The sequence below is a fragment of the Enoplosus armatus genome, chromosome 1 (genome assembly GCF_043641665.1).
Source record: "Enoplosus armatus isolate fEnoArm2 chromosome 1, fEnoArm2.hap1, whole genome shotgun sequence".
NCBI classification, from domain to species: domain Eukaryota; kingdom Metazoa; phylum Chordata; class Actinopteri; order Centrarchiformes; family Enoplosidae; genus Enoplosus; species Enoplosus armatus.
In genome coordinates this window covers 30,363,441-30,386,673 of record NC_092180.1, presented here as the reverse complement: position 1 = coordinate 30,386,673, position 23,233 = coordinate 30,363,441, and the positions used below count along the sequence as shown (strand labels likewise).

At 45.8% G+C, this 23,233-nt stretch overlaps 1 protein-coding gene across 1 annotated transcript; it reads right to left on the bottom strand.

Annotated features, from left to right (window-relative positions):
• Positions 1–246: 246 nt before the first annotated feature.
• tpcn2 (two pore segment channel 2) lies at positions 247–21,881 on the bottom strand. Its single transcript, XM_070902912.1, has 25 exons — positions 21,688–21,881; positions 15,991–16,046; positions 14,904–14,980; positions 13,272–13,449; positions 13,024–13,140; positions 11,695–11,801; positions 10,895–10,967; positions 10,493–10,592; positions 10,340–10,405; positions 10,170–10,234; positions 8,577–8,668; positions 8,301–8,382; positions 7,761–7,850; positions 7,533–7,652; positions 7,384–7,443; positions 7,036–7,164; positions 6,202–6,251; positions 5,776–5,875; positions 5,058–5,129; positions 4,877–4,950; positions 3,889–3,994; positions 3,542–3,624; positions 3,334–3,415; positions 2,232–2,323; positions 247–2,147 (listed from the first exon to the last, which is right to left on the bottom strand). Exons 1-25 carry the CDS (start codon positions 21,836–21,838, stop codon positions 2,006–2,008), a joined length of 2,364 nt encoding a protein of 787 aa, XP_070759013.1. The 5' UTR covers positions 21,839–21,881; the 3' UTR covers positions 247–2,005.
• Positions 21,882–23,233: the final 1,352 nt, after the last annotated feature.

Genomic DNA, 23,233 nt, shown 5'->3' with positions numbered 1-23,233 from the left:
TATTTATTTAAAATCTGTTTTTGGATCAAAAAATGCAGCCCGAAATACAAAGTGTCTCTCAAGTCAAATATGACAAAATTGCATTCCAACTTTCCGACACATCCAAACTTCTTTCAATAAAAGTCTTTCCCCGTTTTTTTTTCTTTCTTTCTACAAATAAAACGTATTTATATAAATACCAAGGCACACTTTTCTAGAAAAAACGAAATCTTAATTCAAATAACACAATGAGTCAGTCCCAAGCAGTGAGCTTATCCCTTTTACCCTTTCAGTGGAAAAAACAATCTGAATACATTGGCTTCATGGCAGATACCACTCTGCAAAGACAGAGAACATGTGGTCATAAAAACTGAGCCTTTGATAATCCAGCATGCAGCCCCCAGCCTCAGCACAACTAACACTCCCACAATGTATTCACCTTTCACGTATGCACATCGCTCCCTAAATGTTCGACACATTCGAACTCTTGCACTTACATGGATGGATAATAATCTGGTTACATGTATCTGATCATTGTGTTTCATTGTGTGCAGTAATGTGTGTAGAGACCCTCTCATAGACAGGGGCAAAAAAGACAAAGGGGCCCCTCCCTCTGACTGCAAGAATGCCTTGTTGGAATACGCCCTCTTTCCATTTAAAGGTCCCATATTGTAGAAAGTGAGATGTCCACGTCTTGTCTGATTATAAAGCAGGTCTGGGTGCTGTGTAAATACTGGGAAAGCATCAAAACGCTCAGTCCGCGGAGAAATGAAACACAGCCCGTATTCAGACACTGTGCCTGTGCAGTTCATCTGATCCAAGAGCAGCACCACCCACCAAGTACAGGGACATGCTCATCCACCCGCTCAGTCTGTCTGAGTTATTGGAGCGCTCTGCTCAGGAACTACTGTTCAAGTGTTTGGAGGTTGTTCAGTTTTTTTTTTTTTTTGGGGGGGGGGGTAATTAAGTTCAACACAAAAGTCCCAAAACAACCCAGCAAAACACTTTTTGGCCGGTTACTTGCCACCGCCACCACAGAACGCTCCTCTTCGTGCGACGTTATTATTCCATAACTCACTGCTGTTTTCCCTGCAAGACACTGACCCATCGAGGACGCTCCATCACGCGAGACAACTTCAGCACGTTCCACGCGGGAGGTCACGCTGGAGAAATGCTGGAGGTTCCCTGTGTCAAAGTTACTGATGTTGTAACAAAACGTCCATATTGTTTTTTTTTGATGGTTTTAGTACTGGAAGGACTGCATCCATTGAAATCTGCCAAATCTTTGTAAACAAGCACGATAAAGGTTACTCACATTTTTCACGGCAGCAGTAACTCGTATACCAGCGCGTGATGACGAGTACAATACATTTGGACTTGTATGGTCGGACAACTGCAATGCATTCCTTCTAGTGAGCAACCAAAGCTTGGCAAACTAAAAATATGGTAGTTAATATTTGGAATTTTGGATTCGTTTTCTCTATGGGCACAGTTTGATTGATTTATTGTTTCACACAGTAATAGATACTGTGTAGTTCTTTTCAGTATGACATTGGCACTGTGCCTCCTACTGGTTCCAGTAGGAGTAACTCCATATAGGGTGCTGCAGGAGTGAGTCCTAAATGGAAATGAGTCAGTATTTTTACACCTCCGGTTCCCTCCTCTGGAAGTCAGTGGGGTTTATTTTTTTTTTGAATGGGCTTTTGGTTAGATGCCTGAAATAAGGTCTGTGCTTCAGAGATTTCAACGTTTTGCTCAACGACATAAAATGCGTCAGCAGACACCCCCACTCGTGAATTTTGAAGCTTTTTTTTTACGTGTCTTAAAAAAGGGGCAATAATCCAAAATCCCATGGAACAATCCCATTGGCTTTTTGTTGAGGGAACCGGGGGCGACGCCGACTTCCTGGTTGGCCTACAAAAACACGTCATCCCTGCAGCGCTCCGTTACAGTGACACTAAGTAAAAGAAACTAGCGACAGAACGCTTTCATTTTGACCTCTCAGTGCTTCTACCGCTCAGTAGACTCATTTGGCAGCAGTCTCTTGACTCGTTACCGCAGGCGAGTGCTTGTGCTCTGTGTGTGCGTGTGACCAGTGTAGGTGTAAATGGGGGTGCTGATGTAGCTGACAAAGTAGCTCCTCTTCAGTTGGCTCCTGGATCTGCTCTCTGCAGAGAAAGAGGGACAAGAGTGAGCTATAGATAGTTTTGATGTTTTACGCGACTTGCAACAGGCAAGCAGCGTCAACCTACTTGAACATGAGCTGAACGGAGGTTTCGTATCTGATTCTCTCCACGTCTGTAACGGAGCAACTGTGACTGCGGTCCCACTTGTAGATGAAGTTCTGTTCAAAAAAATAAATAAATAAATAAAAAAATGCTGTGATTAGCCCATTTATATTAAAAGTCACACAAAACCATCCCTTCCCGATGTCCCCGTCCTGTCTGTGACACTGAAGACGTACATCTTTAAAAACACCTCACAAATATATAGTGTCTTTTTTTTTTAAAAGGCTCAGTAATTTCCTAAAATTACTATTACAATTATTTAGTCACAAGTAGTGACAGCTGTTACATGTACTGAATTTTCTGGTTCATCCTGGATGAAGGAGCCTCTAACCCTGAGAGCGTTTCTCCACTGCAATTCTTGTCAGTTGCTGGCGTGAAAATGGTAAAAGTCAGTGCAAAGATCTGCGCACTATAACTGCCAGTGGCAGCCTCAAAACCAAAACCAGCACATCAGAGAGTTAAAGCCTAAAAAGTTGTTTCTGGTTGTTGTTGTGCTTGCAAAGCTCGAGTAAAACACGAGCCGTTATGTAATCCATTAGACAGCTGAAGCATCTGCTCTGTCACACGTCAAATGTCAACAAGGTGAGACAACATAAGGAAATGACGAACAAGGTGGTGTCATCAGTTGTTTGTGTGTGTGTGTGTGTGTGTTTGTAGGCCGATGAATCCACAGGCAGGGTTACTTAAAGCCGGGGTACGCAGTTTTCTGGAAAAGGCACACAGACAACGGCAGAATTTGAAAATACAGCCCCTCCCCTCTCTGTTCCATGCCCCACCCCATCGGACAAGCACGGACACGGGCCAGCGAGTTGGTAAGGAGTCCGTAAGGTCAGCCGGTCGCTTTTCACACGGCTGTAAAGTGACCTTCAGTTGCCATGCCGACTTTTCCTGCTGTATTTTCCTGCCATTGTATCAGACCTATATACTGAAAGCTTATTATGGATTTTTTCTTTTGTCCAGTGATGCCAAAATAAAACCGCCTACCCCCGGCTTTAACGGCATAAAGAAGTTTCTGTTTCTATGGTTACGTGCAGTTTAACGCGCCTTGCACACCGAGTGAACTGACCTCTAAGATGAGCGCCACAAACAAGTTGACCCACATGACAGAGGAGGTGAGCCACCAACACACAAAGTAGATCTTGGACCATCTGGGTAAAAAAAACAAAAAAAACAACAATAAACAAAAACAAAAAACATCTTCATCATCAACATCATCGTCGTCATCATCATCATTCATCACCGGTCAGCGAAATGTGAAATGTGTTTTCTCTCACTCCGTGGTGTATCGGCTGTACGCATCCATGAAGGCCTGCCAGTTGTTGACCACCATGACATCATACAGCAAAATGATGGCGGCCTGAGAGAGAGAGAGAGAGGGGGGGGGGGTACTCTTGTTTTACTTTGTATATCACATCAGTCTTCAGTACAGTACAAATATTTATCATTATTGATTTATTCATTATTTTATCATTTATTTCAATGTTGCTGGGGCTCAGCATCATCATCATCATCATCGTCAAATGTCTACTGACTTCAATAAGTGCTCCACAATAAGAAATCAAATCAAACAAACATATTGAAGCCCAGACGCGATCCCTCACTGGCTGCCCTTGTTACTCACAGCGAAGTCATCAAAGTTATTTGGCCAGTAGCCCAGCTGCTCATAGGTGCCACACTCCATGCTGAAATTAGAGGTGATGTTCTCCATGGAGGTATTGGAATGCACACTGGGACAGACACACATATGGACATATTAACACACACACACACAATCGGTGATGACTCACAAGACCAGGGAACCCCCGTGAAAACAAGATGGTGGTCTCACAGGTTTTTTTTCTACAGCTTTGGTTGTGCTTTTTGTTCATGTTTGCACTCTAACGTCATGTAACAAATGCAGACATTTAACAATCTACAGTATTATACAGATTAGCACTGGCGCGCGGGAGGTAGACCGTAGACGCTGAGCTGCAGGTCTGAATGAGGAGACCTGATCTGTAAAGCGCTTTGGGAGCTGTGAAGGTTGAAAAGCGCTACGTTAAGTGAAGAGCGTGTATTTCAACATTCAATTAGGATCTCCTGATCCTCATCTCGCCCCGCATGTGTGAAATGGAACCAGGCCACCAAAGGAACTAAATACCGTGAATGAGCCAGTGAAGTGTAGCGTAGGGTAGGAGTCACCATGGCTGGTAAGATAGCCGGTTCTGTTTTCAGATCAGGTTCCAGGTTCATCAAATACCAGGATTCACCAAGCTTCTCAAAATCTCTATCATTTTTTAATTTTTTTTTTTTTTTAAATATCGTCTTCCACTGGTTCAAATTACTGTAATGCTGTAAGCCGCTACCCACTACAGTCACGAGTGGACCGAAAGGAATATTTAATATTTTTAATATAACCTGGTATTTACTCAGCGGAGGTTCATCTGATCTGCATAAAGTGCCATTAAATACTAGACTGTTATGGCCGTTGTGACGCCTCCATCCTTTCACTGCTGAAAGTGGAACGTTGCTCGACCGAAAGCGACTGACTGAAAAACCCAAGTGGGAGGTTTGGGGTCACGTTGCACCGGACCTGCCGAAAGTCGCAGCTTCTGGCGGCGGCTTCATACCTCATCTCCGGAGGAGGAGCGATGGCTCCCTCAAACAGCCAGATCCCAAACACAGCAAAGACGTAGTACACCACCTGCACAGAAAGAGCGCCAAGAAGAGCGTCAGCCACTCGTGCCAATGGAAAATTAGAAAAGACGTCCGCGATGGGGCTGTGGGTGTAGATCAGCCGATGTCACTCACCACCAGTATCCCCGCAAAGGCCCTGAGGTTTTTCACCAGGTCCAACAGAGTACTTGCCACCAAAGCCATGAGCTGGACAACGAGACGGGAGTGCATGAAATGGCAAAAAGGGGGACATAAAGACGCAGGAATGAATTGTGTTTTACCTGCAACAGTTGGTGCAGCGAACTAGCGCTATATTAACTGATGACTCGTGAAAATAATCATTAGTTGCAGCCCTCTACTTTGAAGCCCCGGCCGTTTTTTTTACACCCTTTTGTTTACATGCTTACGGCATAGATACTACATGTCTTGGCCTAAGCATGCAATATATTTTTATTTTCATCACAAGTTCAGCTACTCAGAAAAGCCGTCAATTGGCGTATGAGTGCGACTGCACTTAAGTCGCGCCCCCCCCTGCTTTTTAAGCTGGCGAGGCTCAACAACTGCCACCTGTTAGCTTGAGCGACAGCAATGCTAAAAACTGATTCGGAATCACCCAACTTGAGGCTGCTGCTGTCATAAAAAAGTGTAACTTTGGAAAAAAGGGCATTTGCGGTATAAACATTTATATCATGAAATAATTGATTCCAAAAAAAAAAAAAAGGATATTCCAACAGTATGAGTACGATGGCTGTGTGCTCTGATTTGACAGATTCTGACTGCGTTTAAATGTCTGCACCCTGATTGGAGGGTTGGAGTTAAACTAGCTGTGAGCGCCCTCCTCCTGCTTGCGTACCTTGATATCTGGGATGATGCGCAGGAAGCGGAAGACAATCAGCATGTTGACCAAACGAATCATCTCCCACAGAGACATTACACCATGAGAGGATGGGTCCCTGGGGTGTGACACACACACACACACACACACACACACACACACACACACACACACACACTTGAGCATTTCAGAAGCAGCATCTTCATTCCTGAATCCAAAAAGAAAAAGGGCAACTGCACAGTCACAGGTGAGGTTTATTGATTTATTTATATATTTATATTCATTTATCTTTAAAATCTGGAATACGTCCGAGCCACTGACGTGTGTTTGCGGTTGGTCTCTCTGCCTGGATGAAATGTGCGACTCAAATGTCAACCATCACCGTGGAATTTCCAATATAAAAACAATGATAACAGGAAGTTGAAACTGAATGAGCAAACCTACCAGTGAGCATATGGAAGCCTGTAGGTGACATATATAGTGATCTGTAGAACCTGATGGGGGGGGCACATGAGATTAGTGATGAGTATCAAAAGTGGTCAACATCGCAACAGATCAAATGTTCATGAGATATTTCACTTTATCAAACCTGCGATAATTGATTCATTTCTGGCCACTTGTTTACAGCAGAAGCACAACATTAACATGTCATCACTTTCAGGCAGTCACGGAGCCACATGACCCGTCACGTGGGGTGGTGTTTGTGTCACCTGATGACTATAAAGCTCTGCAAAGCCGAGGGGAGCTACAGATTCGGCTAGTTGTTCACTACAAGAGGCATCTTTCACGCCGTCACTGTTATATCCACTTTAAATAAATTTGGTCATTTGAATGTCAGTCGATCGTTCACTCCGGTGCTGACTGACGGCGAGGGTTATCCACAAAAATAAGCCTGACGATTACGAGGCCTCAAATTTTCAGAAGAACTCGGTTTCCATGGGGGGGAGGGGGGAGACCAACGTATCCACGGGCGACGTTTGCATATAAGGGGAGGACTGCGGCCAATAAAAGGAGGAGGCGCGCTGCCGTTTAGTTTAAGGCCGTGCAAATTTGCAATGGTGAGCTGCTGTTCTATAGCAATCCAAGAGCGAGTGCACCCCCAGCACTGTCCAGAGAGCTGCAGTTTCTCACCTATCTGAAAGTACATAAACTTATAAAATAGGGAGAGAAAGGTAAATCTGGTCCCCAGTGTTTGACCAAACTGAAACAAAGATGTATTACAGTAAATACGAAAACTGTAAGAATGTGTGTGTGTGTGTGTGTGTAGAGCAGTGTTACCAATAGCAGGATGGTCAGGAAGCCGTCAAAGATGTTGTTCCTGTAGGACAGGTACCCTCTCCAGCCGAAGGCAAAGATCTTCACGCACATTTCAAACAGGTAATAGAGGATGAAGCACAGGTTGATGATCTGACAGTGGGACAGTGGAAGAGTGAAATCAGTACATTTCGGAAGGAGGTTCACAATTTCAACAAGGCGGTCGTGTTGTTTTTTCTGTTTTTAAAGACTTGAAGACTGAATATCATTAATGTTTGAAAAATCAAAACATCAGCATTGAGCTGGGGGGGGGGGGGTCTCATCGTCCTCTGGACCGCAAACATCCATAAAACATCATACGACTGTGTTCACCTCCATGATGAAGTTGTCTCTCTCTGCTGTGGACTTCTCAGAGTTCAGCACCAGGACGGTCTGCGAGACACGCACAAGTTAAGATTGCCATTTGCAAGACAACTATTAGCGTGCGTGTGTGTGTGTGTGTGTGTGTGTGTGCGACTTACACAGATGCACATGACATTGGCCAGCGCCACCGCGTTGCCAAGTATGGTGAGATAGTAGTGACTGAAGACCACCTGGACTCTCTGCAGGACTGGAGAGCTGTACTGGGGCAAGGGAGGGTGCTGGGAGGAAAACACACACACACACACACACACACACACACACGGTCAGAGGCATAAAGCAACGTGAAATGTAATGTTGGAGGAACCTTTGAAGCAGCACAGCTCTACCTCCTTAATGCGGTCTTTATCCAGTTCATCAAATATCCTCCTGAACTGCTCCCGATCCATGCAGCCGGCCTCTGCATGCTGCCGTGCCTCCTGAAGCCCACGTGGCGCAAAGGTAAAACAGTCATGGTGAAGAACCAGTTTTGTAATGACTGTACAAACTATTTCAGATTTATAGTCCGTTTTTTGTCACGATGGGGCCCAATGCTTGCTGACTTTGGTCTATTTGTGTGCTTAGCCACGCCCCCTTCGAAGTTCATCGGTCAATATCTTGAAAATAATCAATAATCTTGCTTTTTTTTTTTGTAGAGCACGTTGAGCTGGACGTGTGTCAAATTTCAAGACGGTGTGAGGGCCGTGGCCTTTCATAAACGTTGCATTTTAAAGCGTAAATTTCAGCACCAACCATCTGGCCAATTGCGGTCCCGTTTCCTGGGAAGCTAATGCTCAATCGTTTCCCAAGCTACTGGACCAAGTTCCATGTTCTATTCCATGTTTGTGTGTGTGTGTGTGTGGAGAGAGTGGCTCGGTGTCAGCTCTGACCGTAGTGATAGCCGCTCTGTAGTAGCTCTTCATCTGGACCCTGGACATCACCTCCAGCACCGCATCAACACGCACACGCTCCCTGACAACGGAACAACAGAATCTGAGGTGCTGACTTGAAATTGGGGAAAATAAAATAAATAAATAAATAAAAAAAATCATTAAATCAAGTTGTTAAAAGCATTAAAAGGACATCAACACATTTAGAGGATTGCGAATAATGATGCCTGCTGCTTAAGACTCTAGAGAGTTGTGTGCGTACTGTGTGTCTCTTACTCTGCCGCCTCTCGGGCTCCCCGGCAGCTGAGGACTTGGAAAGCAGCTCGGATCCCTAGTCGTCTCCTGATGATGGACGTTTGGACCGACATCTGGACCGAAAAACAAGAACAGAGAGGTTCTGGAGACTTCTCGTGTCCTTAATGTGCTAATCTGTGGAATGCGTGCGTGTGTGTGTGTGTGTGTGTGTGTTTTTTTTCTTTGGTGTTGATGAACCAATGAACACCCAGAGTTTACCAACGGTCAGACATCACTGAATGCATTTAGAGCTGATCGTGCACGCCGTTCATTAACCTGTCCGTATCCCAGACACGGCTGCTGCCATCTTGCTCTGGTGACGTCATTTAGAGCCAGAGTCAGTGGTGATCGGCGTGGGGAGCCTAGGTCCCGCCCACACGATCCCAGCTGTCCATCATGGCCGTTTCACCCCGTTTATCATGGCGACAGAAGCTGAACACAGCCAAACTCATCAGAAAAATGAACACAACTAGGGGGCGGGGCTTATGACCTAGCCCCCCCCCCCCCCAGCCAGCCAGCCACCGGAGGGGCGATCAAGACATTTTGGCTCCACTGTCATATCATCCGTCTTTATATACCGTCTGCGGTTTTAATATAAAGCTATTTCATCTGTTCCCGTGACGGATATCAACCACGAGTACAGAGCAACAGTCAGGTGTTAGCCTAGCTTAGCATAAAGACTGAAAACAGGGGGAGGGGGCCTGTTCCACCTGCCAGCACCTCTAAAGCGTACTAACGAACACATCGGTACGTATCAGGACGTGTGTATTCCATTTGTTTCACTTCTGCATATACAGAAATATAAAAAATAAAAAAAAGCAGTTCCCCCGTCTGTCCACCAAGTGGCCTCAGTGAGCTGCTGCCCCAGTCACCACCTGATCCGTCATCTGCCCGCTCACCAAGTCTGCTCTGGGGGTTCACCCTCCGAGCGCGTGTCACAGACATGACTCAGCGCAGACTACGGTAGCCCGGCAGGGTCTATTCGTGTTTTCTTTCTTTCAGCCCAATAAAGTTTTGACCAGCTTTAATCCGGTACGCGGACAGGCTCCATAGTTTTCCTCAATACTATTAATATTCTCATCTCTCTCAAAAAGAGACACTGGTTGGCTGCATCATGACAAATGTAGGATCCAGAAGGTGACAACTGGAGAAAAAGGATATCTCTAAATCTGCTAAATCCCCGGAGGAACACTTTTGGCTGAGGCTCAATATGTGATATTCAGAATTTAGGTTAAGCACAAAATTACCCAATGTTGGGCGTGTGCTGCGGCATGTGACATGATTTCTCCTGACTACCTTCCACTGCCAAGGCTTGGTTTTTCCCACTGACACCCCCCCCCCCCCACTTTCCCAGCTGGGAACCATTAAGTAACAGCTGTCTGTTTAGTAAAATAAAAAAATAAAAAACCCTCTCACATCACAGGCTCACATTAACGCCGTCTGCCACATTCAACCATAGTGCCCGCTGGCCGCCAGTGGAAGACTATGCTTGTACTGGGCGGCTCCCAGTGTGAATGGGTGGAGCTGTTAATAATACCCGGGACAGTGGAATGCATCACCGTCTGTGTGACTCACCAGCAAATATCCCCTGAACTGGTTATAGATGATGGCTGTCAGCAAGTTCATCAGACAGAAGGTTCCTGCCAGAAAGCAAGACAAGACGCATTTATATCGCTTTAAAAGCAACACAATAATCTACCGTCAAAGCCGCCGCGCCGACACGGACAATAATAATCACCGCTTACCAATCACACTGAAGGTGACAAAGAAAATGGAGTAGCCTCTGTTTAGGGAGTAGGCGGGGATCATCACTGTGGCGGAACAGAGGAAATATTGAGACGATCAGAAACAACGAGCAGCAGTCAACAAACTTGTTTATCGTGCCGCTGATCGTGTACCGTCCGGGTTGTTGGCGGTGGTGAGAAGCACCAGCAGAGAGGTGAGGGAATTGGGCAGGTTTCGGAAATGCAGCTCCCACTCCCCATTCTTCTTTGGATCCTGAACAGAAACACAGAGGAGAGGCAGAGTGGACTGTTCTCTCACTGGGTTTTAATAATGTAGTGCTGACATGTAAAAAAATAAATAAAAAAATAAATAAAAAAATCCACATCCATATATTTTTGCCATCCCAGCCTGGGAAGTGTCCTGACACACACACACACACACACACACACACACACACACACACACACACACACACACACACACACATACACACACAAACACCAAAGTATCAGTTCTCCACGGTATCAGTAGTACTGTGTATTTAGCAGGGTGTGACCACAAGGACCTGAACTCACCTCAGTTTTAGCAAACAGCAGCATGCCGATCATAGTGAAGAGGCAGAGGTGGACCGCCAGCAGCAGGATGACGCTGCACAGACAGGACAACAGGGCGGGGGTGGAAAAGCCCGGGGAGTCAGACAAGAGTCGAAATCTTTCTCTCTTTCTTTTTTGTTAAAAATGTTGCTTTATTTTCATGGAGTCTGGTTCACACAATAGATTTTCAAAGCTCTGTGATTGGACGTACACCTTTGACTTTTCATCAGAGAGCCAGATGAGTTTCTCATCATCTGTACAGATGATTGAACTGGGATCTGAAAGTGTTCCAACCGCCATCCACCCAACATCGTCATTTTTAACACCGGTGCCCGACGTGACTCCTCCAACTTGACAAATTGTAGCAGCAAGCACAACCTCCAAAACACGTTCTCCCTCACCGTTCAGTGTTCTGAAACCCGATCCTGGACGACGCTATGCGAACAGGTCGCGTATCGTGAGGTAGTGTTAACACAGACAGAGAGCATCATCATCATTCTGGGACCGCATTATAGAGAAGCAGCCACCCGCTGACAGAAGTGAGAGCGCTCCGGAGAGGCGCCTTTACATTTGTCGAGGGGTGAAACGACGTCGGAGGTAACTGACGGCAGGTTTCACTGTAGTTTCAGTTTGAACACTGAGAGACAAAAGTTCACTATGCTGGGCTACTGGTGGGCAATGTAACTAATTATTTTTTCGATTAGTAAAGAGTAAAATAACTTGAAAGATGCATGAATCAATAGGTCTTTGATAGCCCTGCCAGTGCATAAAGAGTCCAATACCTGGCAATCTCCGGGAGAGTCCTCTTGATGCACTTCAGCGTCTTTTTCATCAGGGAGGAGTTCTGCAGGAGGAAGAACGGCCGGAGGAGTCGCCGTACTCTCAGTTTCTGGTGAACGGAGACAAGACAGGATCCTTTTTTTTTGAATGCCATGTTTATTGTTCCTTTTTTTTTGAAGAAGAAGAAGAAGGGACAATGCTCATTCATTAGCACGTAAGCGTGCCAGATCTGCATGCAGTCCCTGGCAGGTTGACGACTGCGCTACGCTTGAAGTCGCGACGTTGGGAGTTGGCACTTGCTCTTTGCTGACATCACCAGCTCAGCGAAGCTCCGGTGATGACACTTCAACAGAATTATCAATCAGTTAAATGTCTGCTTAACTTGCTTTTCACGACCAATGAGATACAATAATCTCTAGCTGCCGAGGTGACCAGCCGATCTCGCCCGGATAGCGGGTCCTCATATCTAAAAAAAAAAAAAAACCAAGTAGGCGTAATTTTGATAAATTGACGAGATATAAGATATTTGAAATCTAAATATCGAATTCCTTCATTTGATCTAAAAATGAATTGGGTGGCACAGTAACAGCTGTAGGTCAGACACGAGAACAGTTTGTGAGATTGGCTCAAATTCTCCGCCATCGCTCCCGCCATCCCCAAATTTAGCCAGATCCCTTGGTAAGTATCCTCGGTTTCAGTCTGGACTGTGGTGTGGACTTTGAATTGGGCCATGACTGACGGTGCTTCACAGGTCTACAAGAACGGACTAGAATGCAGATTGCGGGAGGCCTACAGTCGTGTTTCATGTTTCACAGTCCCATTGACTTCTCTACATCTACAACCATACTGTGCATTAGAGCCGCATCGATTCCTCAATTAATCGATTATTCCATCGAAAGAAAATTAGTTGCCAACTATTTTGATAATCGATAAATGGTTTCAGTCGTTTTTTTTCAAGCGAAAAATGTCAAACGTTCGCTGGTTCCAGCTTCTTAAATGAAGGTATCTGCTGCTTTTCTTTGTCGTTCATGACCGTAAACGACGAGTCTTTGGGGTTTTGGACTATTGCTCGGACAAAATAAGCAATTTGAAGGCGTCACTTTGGGCCTCGGGGGAATTGTGATGAGCATTTTTCACAATTCTTTTTGACATTTTATAGACTAAAAGATTCACAGATTAATCGCGACCATAATCGGCAGATTAATTGATGACGAAAAGAATTGTTCGCTGTGGCCCTACTGTGCATCAAGAGCTTTTCTCTGTTGTTGATTCACTTCTGCATGAGCACTGATCTCTTTCAAGGTACTGGTGTTTGATGGTGCTCTACTCACCTCGTCACACACCATGCTGATAGACAGCACCCAGTCGATAATGGAGACCGAAATCACCACTGTGTAGCCGATCAGCCATTTGCTCTTTCTGAATTCCTCCCAGCCGATCAGGTAGCTCTGAGGACAAAGTGAAGTAGCGGTTCAAAAGGACAAAAGTAGGAAATAACTATAAAAAAAAAAAAGACAGCAAGATTAGTAGATTAGTAATGTCCCTGGCAGTAAATGTGTCCCACCCTGGCTGTGCTCACCTTGACGGCAAGATCAAGAGAGAAGAAGATGAGGCAGACCATCTCGATGCTCTCGGTGAAGCCGCAGGGAGGCTCCCAGGGCGGAGAGCGATACCGGGGGTCTGAGGACAAGGACAGAGAGGACGGGCGCTCCACGAACGCCAGCAGCAACACCGTCACAATAGTTAGGCCCAAGCCCCTGGGGGCGGGGGAAAGATGGGTGAACGCATGTAGAAATACGGCTTGGACATAAGAAAACCGCCATGCGTCATGCGTTGATGAGGCTCACCAGACGGTGCTGTCTAAAGATAGATCTTGCTCAAAAAAGGGTTGACAAGTGACAAGTTCACTCTGCGGTCTTTGTCACCACTTTACAATCCAGTCCACGTCGAACAGTTTGGCATTCTGGGAAATTGACTTATATTCACTTCTTGCCAAGAGTTAGATGAGAAGACCACTGCTAGCCTGGCTCTGTCCAAAGGTAACCTGCCACCTACCAACACCTCTAAGACCCCAACACCTCTTTCTGGTTTATAAATGGTAAATGATCTCACTCATATAGCGCTTTTCAAACTTCACGGTTCCCAAAGCGCTTTACGGCTAAGTCTCATTCACACATTCTCACACCGATGGTGACCGAGCTGCCGCGCAAGGTGCTGGTCTCCATCGGGAGCAACTTAGGGTTCAGGACACTTCAAGGACACTTCAACATAACAGCGGGAGCTGGGGTTCGAACCCCCAAACCTGCTTTACCCTGCTCTACCTCCCGTGCGATAGTGCTAACCTCTGCGCTACCATGCCACCATCCTGCTAAGCTTTATGCTAAGCTAGGTTAGCTGCCTCTTGGATTTGAGAGTGTCATTGAATCATGTCATCTAACTCTTGGCAAGAAAGCAAATAAGTCTATATCCCAAAATGTTGAACTACGCCTTTAAGATCACGGACACATTTTCAGCGCGGATCCAGTCCTGCTCAGCCTTTTAAGAATTCTTCTTTGATTGCCTATAAAAATAAACCTAATCCTGGGCATGTACAAAACCAGGGACCTGGAACATCTAAAGCTAAATGGAATGCAATCATTATTAATGTCATTCATTACACTGGTGCTTTTCCTGCTATGATATGTCAAAATATCTGTTGTGAAAAAAGGCCTTTGGGTAGTGTTGGTGGGTGGGAAGCTGGTGAGGGATAGCATTGCTGTTGCTGTACTAGCATCTCTTACTGGTGGTTCAGGGTACCCGTGTGGAGGAAGGCGAGATCTGTTGATCTGTTCTTCCTGAGTGAGTTACACCCTGACAACATGTGTTAAATTCGCACAGTCAATCGAAAATGTAAAATTGACCCATGAATACGTCTGGAAAGTTAAGTGTTTTTGACTTCTGATAGTCCCAGTAAGCCATGATAATGTGACAGTTAGCCAGCATGCAGAACGCCAGGACCCTGAAACTGACGCAGTTAAATGGAATTCAGTACATAATTCATTTTGTTATTCACACCTGTCTTCTGTGAAAAAGGCCTACCAGCAATAATAAGCGACTTTACAGCTTCTGGCCTGCAGATATGTGGCCCTCCTTCACTGCAAACATAAGTCCAGGTACCGTTTTATTCATACATGACCTGGCCTGAGCAAGTGTTAGATGGTGTAGAACTTACCACTGGCATACCCTGGAGTAGTACCATCGATACAGGCGGAGTGAGCTGGCATCCACGCGGTGGTTGATGGACCGGTACTATAAGCGAGCAAACAAGCGTAAATAATATTTTTTAAAGCGCTTTAATGGAGAAACAAAAGTGAAATGGAAGATGACAATATGGTAAAGATCAAGGAGACAAAATGCACAAACCACAAAAAGCCAAGGAAATACAGTACACTTAAAATGTACATTGACTTGGCTCCTCTGAGACTTTGCAGGAGGCTGTAACAGATTCACAGATCTGACTTTTCCCTCCCGATACCAATTCTGATATCTCAACATAATCTGCCGACGCATATACACGACCAGTGCCGTCTTTCCCCCAGATTAGTTGGAAAAGGCAGGACTTGTATTACCAGCTGGGTCCACAAGATCTTGCAGGCTGCAAGTCATGCGTTTGTGGCCGAACCACAGTGGTTGGGACCAATGAGCGTCCTATGAGGAGCTACTGGCAGCTCCGGTCGTGGGTTTAGGTGCGATGGCGACGATAAGCGACCGTTTGTTGGAGTAAAAAAAAAACAAACAATGGCAGCTCCTAAAGAGGTTAGCATAGCTGCTGCTTTAGCATCAGTTATATCAGAACTGGAGAGTATTTCTTCATCGAAAGAAGAGCAAAGAACGGCACCGGAGTCTCTTCTTGATGGAAAAGACGTTTTCTCCTTCTACACCATATGGCTCGTTGATCTGATTGGCTGAAAGTCAGCCCGCTTTAGACAGTGACAGTCTCCAAGGACGAGTTGTTACACACAACCGCCCCGGTGCGTCAGGTTAAAATGTCCCATAAAGCTCAAACTGTAGGTTGTGATCAAAGTTCGACAAAGCTTTTAGGTATATTTTCACAATTTGAACCAACCTTACAGGAACAGCCACATGAATTCACGGAGGATGAGCTTGAAGAACATACAAGAGATGTCTCTGAGGTCCAATCCTACCTAAAAAAAATACTATACTGTGTTTTGTTTTTTTTGAATGCCTTTGTATGTTCGTTTACCTTTTCTTGTTATGTGCCAAAAGAGAATTCAAAAAAGGAAAGTCACGGTATTTACCTGTATGGCGTCCTCGATGAATACAACAGCTTGTTGGATGTGGAGGTCCTCGTCATCTGTGGACAAGTGCGAGACAAGTGAGAGTGGCAGGACCATCTGGACAGTTCCTTCGTCTCGGAAGCGGAATTAACAAAAGATATTTACATTTCCCAGACGTGCTCTGAGCACCGTGCTCTTCACTGTCCTGGATCACCATGTGTACCGTCACTCAGTGGAGAGCTCAACATGGTTCCTACAGCAGCAGAACGCACAGAACATGTTCTCTGGCTGAGACAGACAACAGAAACTCGGTCTCGGAGACGTTGTTGTCTGTAGAGCTGGTTGGACTGGGAAGGTTTGTTTTTTCTTGAGGCAAAATTGGGAAGAAAAAAAAAACGGGGGCAGGGATGGAGCCGAGTGCTGCGGTAAAGGTGTGGCTTATTTTTCTGACTGTGGTTTACCTCTACTCAAACGTCAAAACTACCCCCCCCCCACACACACACACAGGAACCTGCGGTCAGTTTGTAAGAAGTCTGATTAGGATATTACACACATTTACATAAGAATGAAATCAAGAAGTCAAAGCCGAAAGCCACGTTAATGGATACTAGAGACTGAAAATACGGATACAAAAGTGTGTGACAGAAGAGACAAAACGCTGATGAGTTATCTATTATTACAGCTCAAAATGGAATGTTTGTCCGAAGGGGGGAGGGGGGGGGGGCTTGCAAATGTGACTTAAAGACCACTGGGTCCTGCAGCAGCATGTGGATGTTTGCATCTGAAAACCAGTTTGATTACAAAAAACACCATCTCCACCTTTCTGTGAGGACAGGCGCTGTTCTGCTTTTTGTACGTGACGGGAATCCAACTAATTTGATGACATATCGACCGAGGCGCGTTTTAACCGGTTTGTTTTTTCCATGCATTTGACACAGACGGAAACCAGAAACAGGCCGTTTTTTTTTTTTTTTACCCGTTTTATCAATTTTGGACAAAAAACACAACAAAACATTAAAAAAATCTTGTTTTCTGTTCTTACTGACAAAACAAAGTCACCACTCAATGTTTCGTTTTCGTTTTTGGTGGGTGGGGCTTCAGCGCTCCCTTGCTTCTGATTGGCTAGTGTGCTCTGTCAATTATGTTTGCGCTGTATTCTCAAAAACAAAGGTTCCACCTCTTTGCCTTTAGACAGTGCGGTGTCAACGCAAATATATATTGCGGAACATAAACAGACAGACAGACAGGGCTGCGTTATGATCACAGACCAGATTTGTGTTAGTGGCTATGATTCCGTTTTATTTATATATCTTTTCAAATAGAGCAGGTCTCGACCACACTCTTCATAATAGTATTTACAGAGACCCAAGAGAGAAAGAGAGAGGGGAGACCACAATGCAAGTCCCACATAGAGATATAGAGTAATGGTAACGGTAGCGGTAGTAATATGAATCCATGGTGCCCTTTAACCTTTAATAAGTGATTATAATTGAATAATAATGTATTATTATGCTCTTGATGACAGGTGCCGCACATAATTTTACAACGGGACGTTGACATAAACACAAACTGGAGCAGAGATACCATATAAGGACATCCGTGCCTGTCTGACATCAGATAGACACGGCGGTTGAAAACACTGACAAGGAGCGTTCAGAGCAGTCTGCAGCCTGAGCTCTTTGGCTCACAGGGATTACTTTTTACGTACGTTTACCTCTTTAACTGGCGGCTTTGGAAACGGTTAATATGAATATCCGACATTGCAACATTATGTATCTGACAGAAAATAAGAAAAAGCATAACAGGTCCCCTTTAAGTCACAGTGGCTTGATCGTTTGTTTGTTGATGGTGAGAAATAGGAATTCATGATAAACCCTGTGTTCATTCAGTTAATATGTTTTAACATTATAACAGGGGGGGAAAAAAAGCCAGTTGAACATTATAGTAAGTATTTGCAAGGCCCTCAGGTCACATGGGCGCGTGAGGGCCTCAGGTCACATGATGATATATGTTAGTAAAGAGAATATATAGAATATATAAAATAGGCGATTTAAATACCCTTTTCACTATTTTCTAATATTTTATAAAAGAGTTGTATCAAGTTATGCCAGTCATGTGTGCAGCCAGACTCAGTGTCACTGCGTTATCTGGCCCATGGAAGGAAACAGGAAGAACATCATCAGCATATGTGCACACTGGGCACCTTTCCTTGGAAAGAATAACACATCATGTTTGAATTCACAGTCATCCATGCATCCATGCTTGAGACTGAGGTTTGATTTTGTTGTTTAAAAGTGGTCCTGAATTGGCTCATGTGATGCAAACGGGGTGGTGGTGTGAAAAAATGTGGAAGTACAATTCAGATTTGGCTATTTTTAAAATTTTTTTAAACAATTGTAAGGTTTGGACAAAACTGCAAGTGCTCCTTAATAACGTGGGCGACGGCTGAGTGTGTGTTAGAACTGATTACAGTCCCGTAAAAGAGAGCAGCACTGAATAGATCAGAGGTAAGTAGAGTGGAAGGTATCAGACACTCAGGCCTACTACTAAGCTTTCCATTCAGCAGTTACATAGACACATATACAGGATGACTCAGGTGTGACCACACACACACACACAATATCACACAATTGGTGCTGCTGACTCGGTGCGTCACAGTGGTGGTGGGTGCCACTGACAGTGCAACACTTAAAACGGCTGCAACACACACACACACACACACACAGCCAATACACACGACGCTGGACGAACTGAAGTGTGAGCTGCACTTCTCACGCCTGCTGCAGAGACATCCTGCACTCTTGACTTCCAACAACATTGACATTATTCACAAAACAAATATTAGAATAAGACTATAAGAATATTAACGTGATTTATTAACATGTTCCTGTACGTAGGGTTACATGACCGCTGATGGGATGGATTCATGGAGCAGATCTGCTCTACTTTAATTTGAAATCTTAAGCCCTTTAACATCGCTGGCTCCATCTACCTGTTCAAATAATTTGACGCCGCGGCTTCAAAACACTGCGGTTCTCTCAGAGGGTGCAACACCGATGGATTTTTAAAACGTATTCCTGTTTGCCAACACTGTCTGTAAAGCATTTTGCTGGACATTAAACGTATTCACCCACGCAGTTGGCATGGACAAGAGCTGAAAATCTAGGGAGGGAGGGCTAGTCCGATTCTTTTCTTGGCGTTATTGTCATGGTACGACTTTTTTTTGTTTCTCTGTACCTCGAGGAGAAACTTTTTTTTTTTTTTTTTATAGAGCTGATCGGAAAAATAGGAGAATCTCATCTACAACTGTGTCTCTCATCCATTGTGTTTCCTGCATAATCAAACCTGGTTTTATCGTCTCCGTGGTAACTGGGCGATTATCACAGCGTTCTTAATAAAGCAGAACAAAGACGCGCATTTAATATCTCTCTATATCACAGTACTATGTTGTGCAGCGGTCCTTCCGCTCATCTGACAACATTCATTCAGATCTGTGTCGTGTCAGAAATGTTACTAGGTCCAACCTGGGGGAGAAGCCTCTGTGCTCTGCACACAGCCCCCACCTCGTCATACTCGAGCAGCTACAGTAACTTAGCTTGGAAAATAGAGACGTGGGGCACTGAATGTGATGAACTTCCTGTTTATTAGACCACAAATGAGACAAGAAGTGGGTTGGAAAAACGATAGATGCTTCTTGGGGACTGGGTCTCACTGATTACTGCACAAAAACACGCAACTTTATTCACTGATTTTGGTGAAACTCCATCATTTCATGGAGAAAATGTTTTCTGGTTTTCCCTCTGACGTCCTGCGGCTGCTCTGCCTCAACTCTCGGTGATTTACTGTGATTTTTCCTGATGGACAGAAACCTTTTTAAATTAACTGCTGACTGCTGCTAACTGTAGCTCAATTAGCTCCGAGCACCAGGGGAGTGTTGGTGGTTACACCGCCAGCACAGGAGCTTTGGACCAGGAGGAGGAGGAGGAGGTTTTCAGGCCCGGGCTCTGAGAGTCAGCTAACTAACAGCAGCCGAGTAACTCAGACAGACTGAGCAGATGACCATTTGAGGAAATCCGGGATGTATTTCGTAATACGTCTCACGGAAGTAAGACACAAGCGAAGGGAGCGTCCAGAGCAGCCTGCAGACTGAGCTTTTGGCTCACGGGGGACTACACCTTGCACGGCAGCTCGGTGTGAATCAGACCTGCTCTGTAAAGCACTTTGGATACCGTTACGTTTGAAGAGCTCTATATAAGTGAGACCATTCATCGGAATGAAGTATACACTTTCCACACTGTGCAACTAGAGCAAATATACTTCCATACGCAGGGATGCACAGGTCCTCACAGCAGCACCTGTCCTCACAATGAGGGTTTGTACACCGTCACAGCACTGAACAAAACTATCTGTCTGGATTGCGACAAGCTTTCCAACTTGCTTCCAGTCCTCGTGCTAAGCTAAGCTAAACAGTCTGTACACTGGATGCAAACGCACGAAGCTGATGTTTTCGTCTCAAAGCGTTGCGCCAGTCCCTTCCACAATCAAAGCGACGGCGAGGAATTACTTGGATGTGAAAATAGCTTGACACATATACTCCCAGTTGATCTGTGCGGAAACATGAAACATCCTCTGTGTGGAAGCTGCCCTGCTTTGCTTTGCTTTGCTTTGATAGTGCGCCGTGTGACATACGTCCCTATGAAAATCACCTCCGGACACGCCGTGCACCTTTAAAACATGACGCGCCATTACATGACAATACCCTGAGTCACAGGGCACAAACATGTCGAACATTCTGAGGTTCCAGCTTCTCAAGTGTGAGGATTTGCTGTTGGGGGCTGTTGGTCGGACCAAGCAAGACATTAGAAGACGTCACCTTTCTCTCTGGGAAACTGTGACGAGCGTGTGAACCACTTCACAACATCTTACAGACTAAACAATTCAGGTTCACATAGAGTGAAAACTGCACTAAAGCTATATAGCCACTTTATTAGGTACACCTGCGCGCCTGCTTGTTAATGCAGATATCTAAATCAGCCGATGGTGGTGCAGCAAGTCAAGACATGGTGAAGAGGTTCAGCTGTCGTTCAGACCAAGTTCACAGAGAATGGTGTGGGGGGGGTGGGGGGGGGGGGGGTACTTGTACTCCACTACATGTACCTGACAGCTGCATTGGGATTCTGACGACATGTGATGCGTTGTTAAAATGTACCCAATGATATGCGACACGTGAATGCATCAGTAATAGCGATAACCAACATAAAACTAAAACACAGGCGAAAGCTGAACACTGACCTAGAGACGCGGGGCCCCGGGCCCTCGGGGGCCCCGAAAGCCGCAGGGTCACAAGTGTTCGTGGGTTTGTGGTGATTTGATTGTTTGAAAATGAATGAATAAATCAAGTTGAAATCAAACTTGCACTGGCCTCCTAACAGGTCCTGGGTCAGTGGTTATTATCTAGGCTTATATGTTGACATGACACATCCTCCTGCGTGAATCTGTTTTCAGGACACACTGCCAGCTGGTGGTGCCATGCTGAGCCTCCAGCACACAGCTTCTAATGCATATTAACTTTTCTCAGAGTAAAGCTTTGAACATGGGACTTCTGCCTGTAATGGTGGACTTTTTACAGTCCCTGTCCTGACACTGCCCCCTCATGATTTCAAACTTAGTGTGTGACTTAGTTAAACCCCCCCCCCCCCCCCCCCCCTCTTCACTCACCTGGTCCCCCCTCGACACCGCACGACTCCCCGGCGACAGAGTACGACATCCGCCTGCTGTCCGGGGCCCCTCCGTGCCCCGCGCCCGACCGGGACCCGTAGTCCCCGGAGGCTCCGTTGACGCTCCCGGTCAGCAGACTGTCCGTTTCCATCCAGGACGGCGACGGATCTGTTCTCCTGATCCTCGGCGGCGAAAGTGAAAGAAGCAGCTCTGGCGGCGGCGCTGACACCCAGAGACTACACCAGCTGCACGGAGAGGCTCACGGCAGCAGGCAGGGGAATGTGTTTTTAGGAAGTCGCTTCTCTCCTCTGCTCCTCCCCCCCCCGCCCCTACCCCCCTCTCCTGTCCACCAGTGTCACTTTACACTGACTGTAAACGCACAAACTCCACCTACTGCAGCCCTGCGCTGCACACAGAAGTGCAGTGCCGTTTGTTCCAAGTGTACTTCTGGTGCGCACGCGTGTGTGTGTGTGTTTTGAAGGTTATGTAACCGCCGTTCCTGACTATAAGCAGGGGTTAAATGTCGATAAGTTCTGTAAGGTGTGTGTGTGGGGGGGGGGGGGGGGGGGCTTTGTGTTTTTGTTAAGTTAAATGCATCAATCCTGGTGCACTTTGAGAGCCAAGTGAAGAGGTTCAATCATAAACACGTTGGTTGTATAGCCCTGAGGAAAAAACTCGTCAGTCCACGCCCCCCTGTTGTGGGGGCCTCACCTTGTGTATGAATTGGACTGAGGCCGGACAATCGGCTCCCAATAACAGCTTTTCCTGAAGGAGCCAAGTGAGGCCCAAGGCTCAGAGGGCTGCGCCTGTACTCATACAACCTGGAGTTACAGTACGTATACCTCATACCTTCTCCCTCTGAGGCTGTCGTTAGAGGGCAGAATTATAGTCTATGCCTCACTGGGTCTGTCCGGTTCAACAAACACACACACACACACACACACACACACACACACACACACACACACACACACACTTCAGGAGATGAAACCATAAAGGGTTCCATGTCCAGCTCCTGCGCCGTGCGTAATAGCGCACAGAACTCCATGTGCGCCCCATTAGGACACCTGACATTCTCCGTGAATGGATGGGATAGAGGCTGGGGGGGGGGGGGGACAAACCCCCCCCCCCAAAAACAAACCCCACTGCTGTGAGGAAGAGGAGACGAAGTCCTTCTCCTGACTTACAAAGCTCTTCCTGGTCAGGCACCATCATATCTTAAAGAGCTCATAGTACCCTATTACCCCACTAGAGCACTGCGCTCCCAGAATGCAGGGTTGCTTCCTCCTCTCCCTCTTCATCTTTGCACATCCATCACAGTCCAATGCATGTTACTAACTTTATCTCTTCCCCGGAGTTTCTTTGTGCTTTCTCGTCTCGCAGGTTGCTGTGGATCGTGGTCCTGGTACGCCTGGGTGCTGCTGCCGCCATGGGCCTGCCTGACTCTCATCACTACAGTTATTATGTTTAGTCGTAGTTCTGTTACTATTAAAGCTGCTATTATTAATCTCAGCTAGTATTATAGCTGTAACTACTATTATCAGTC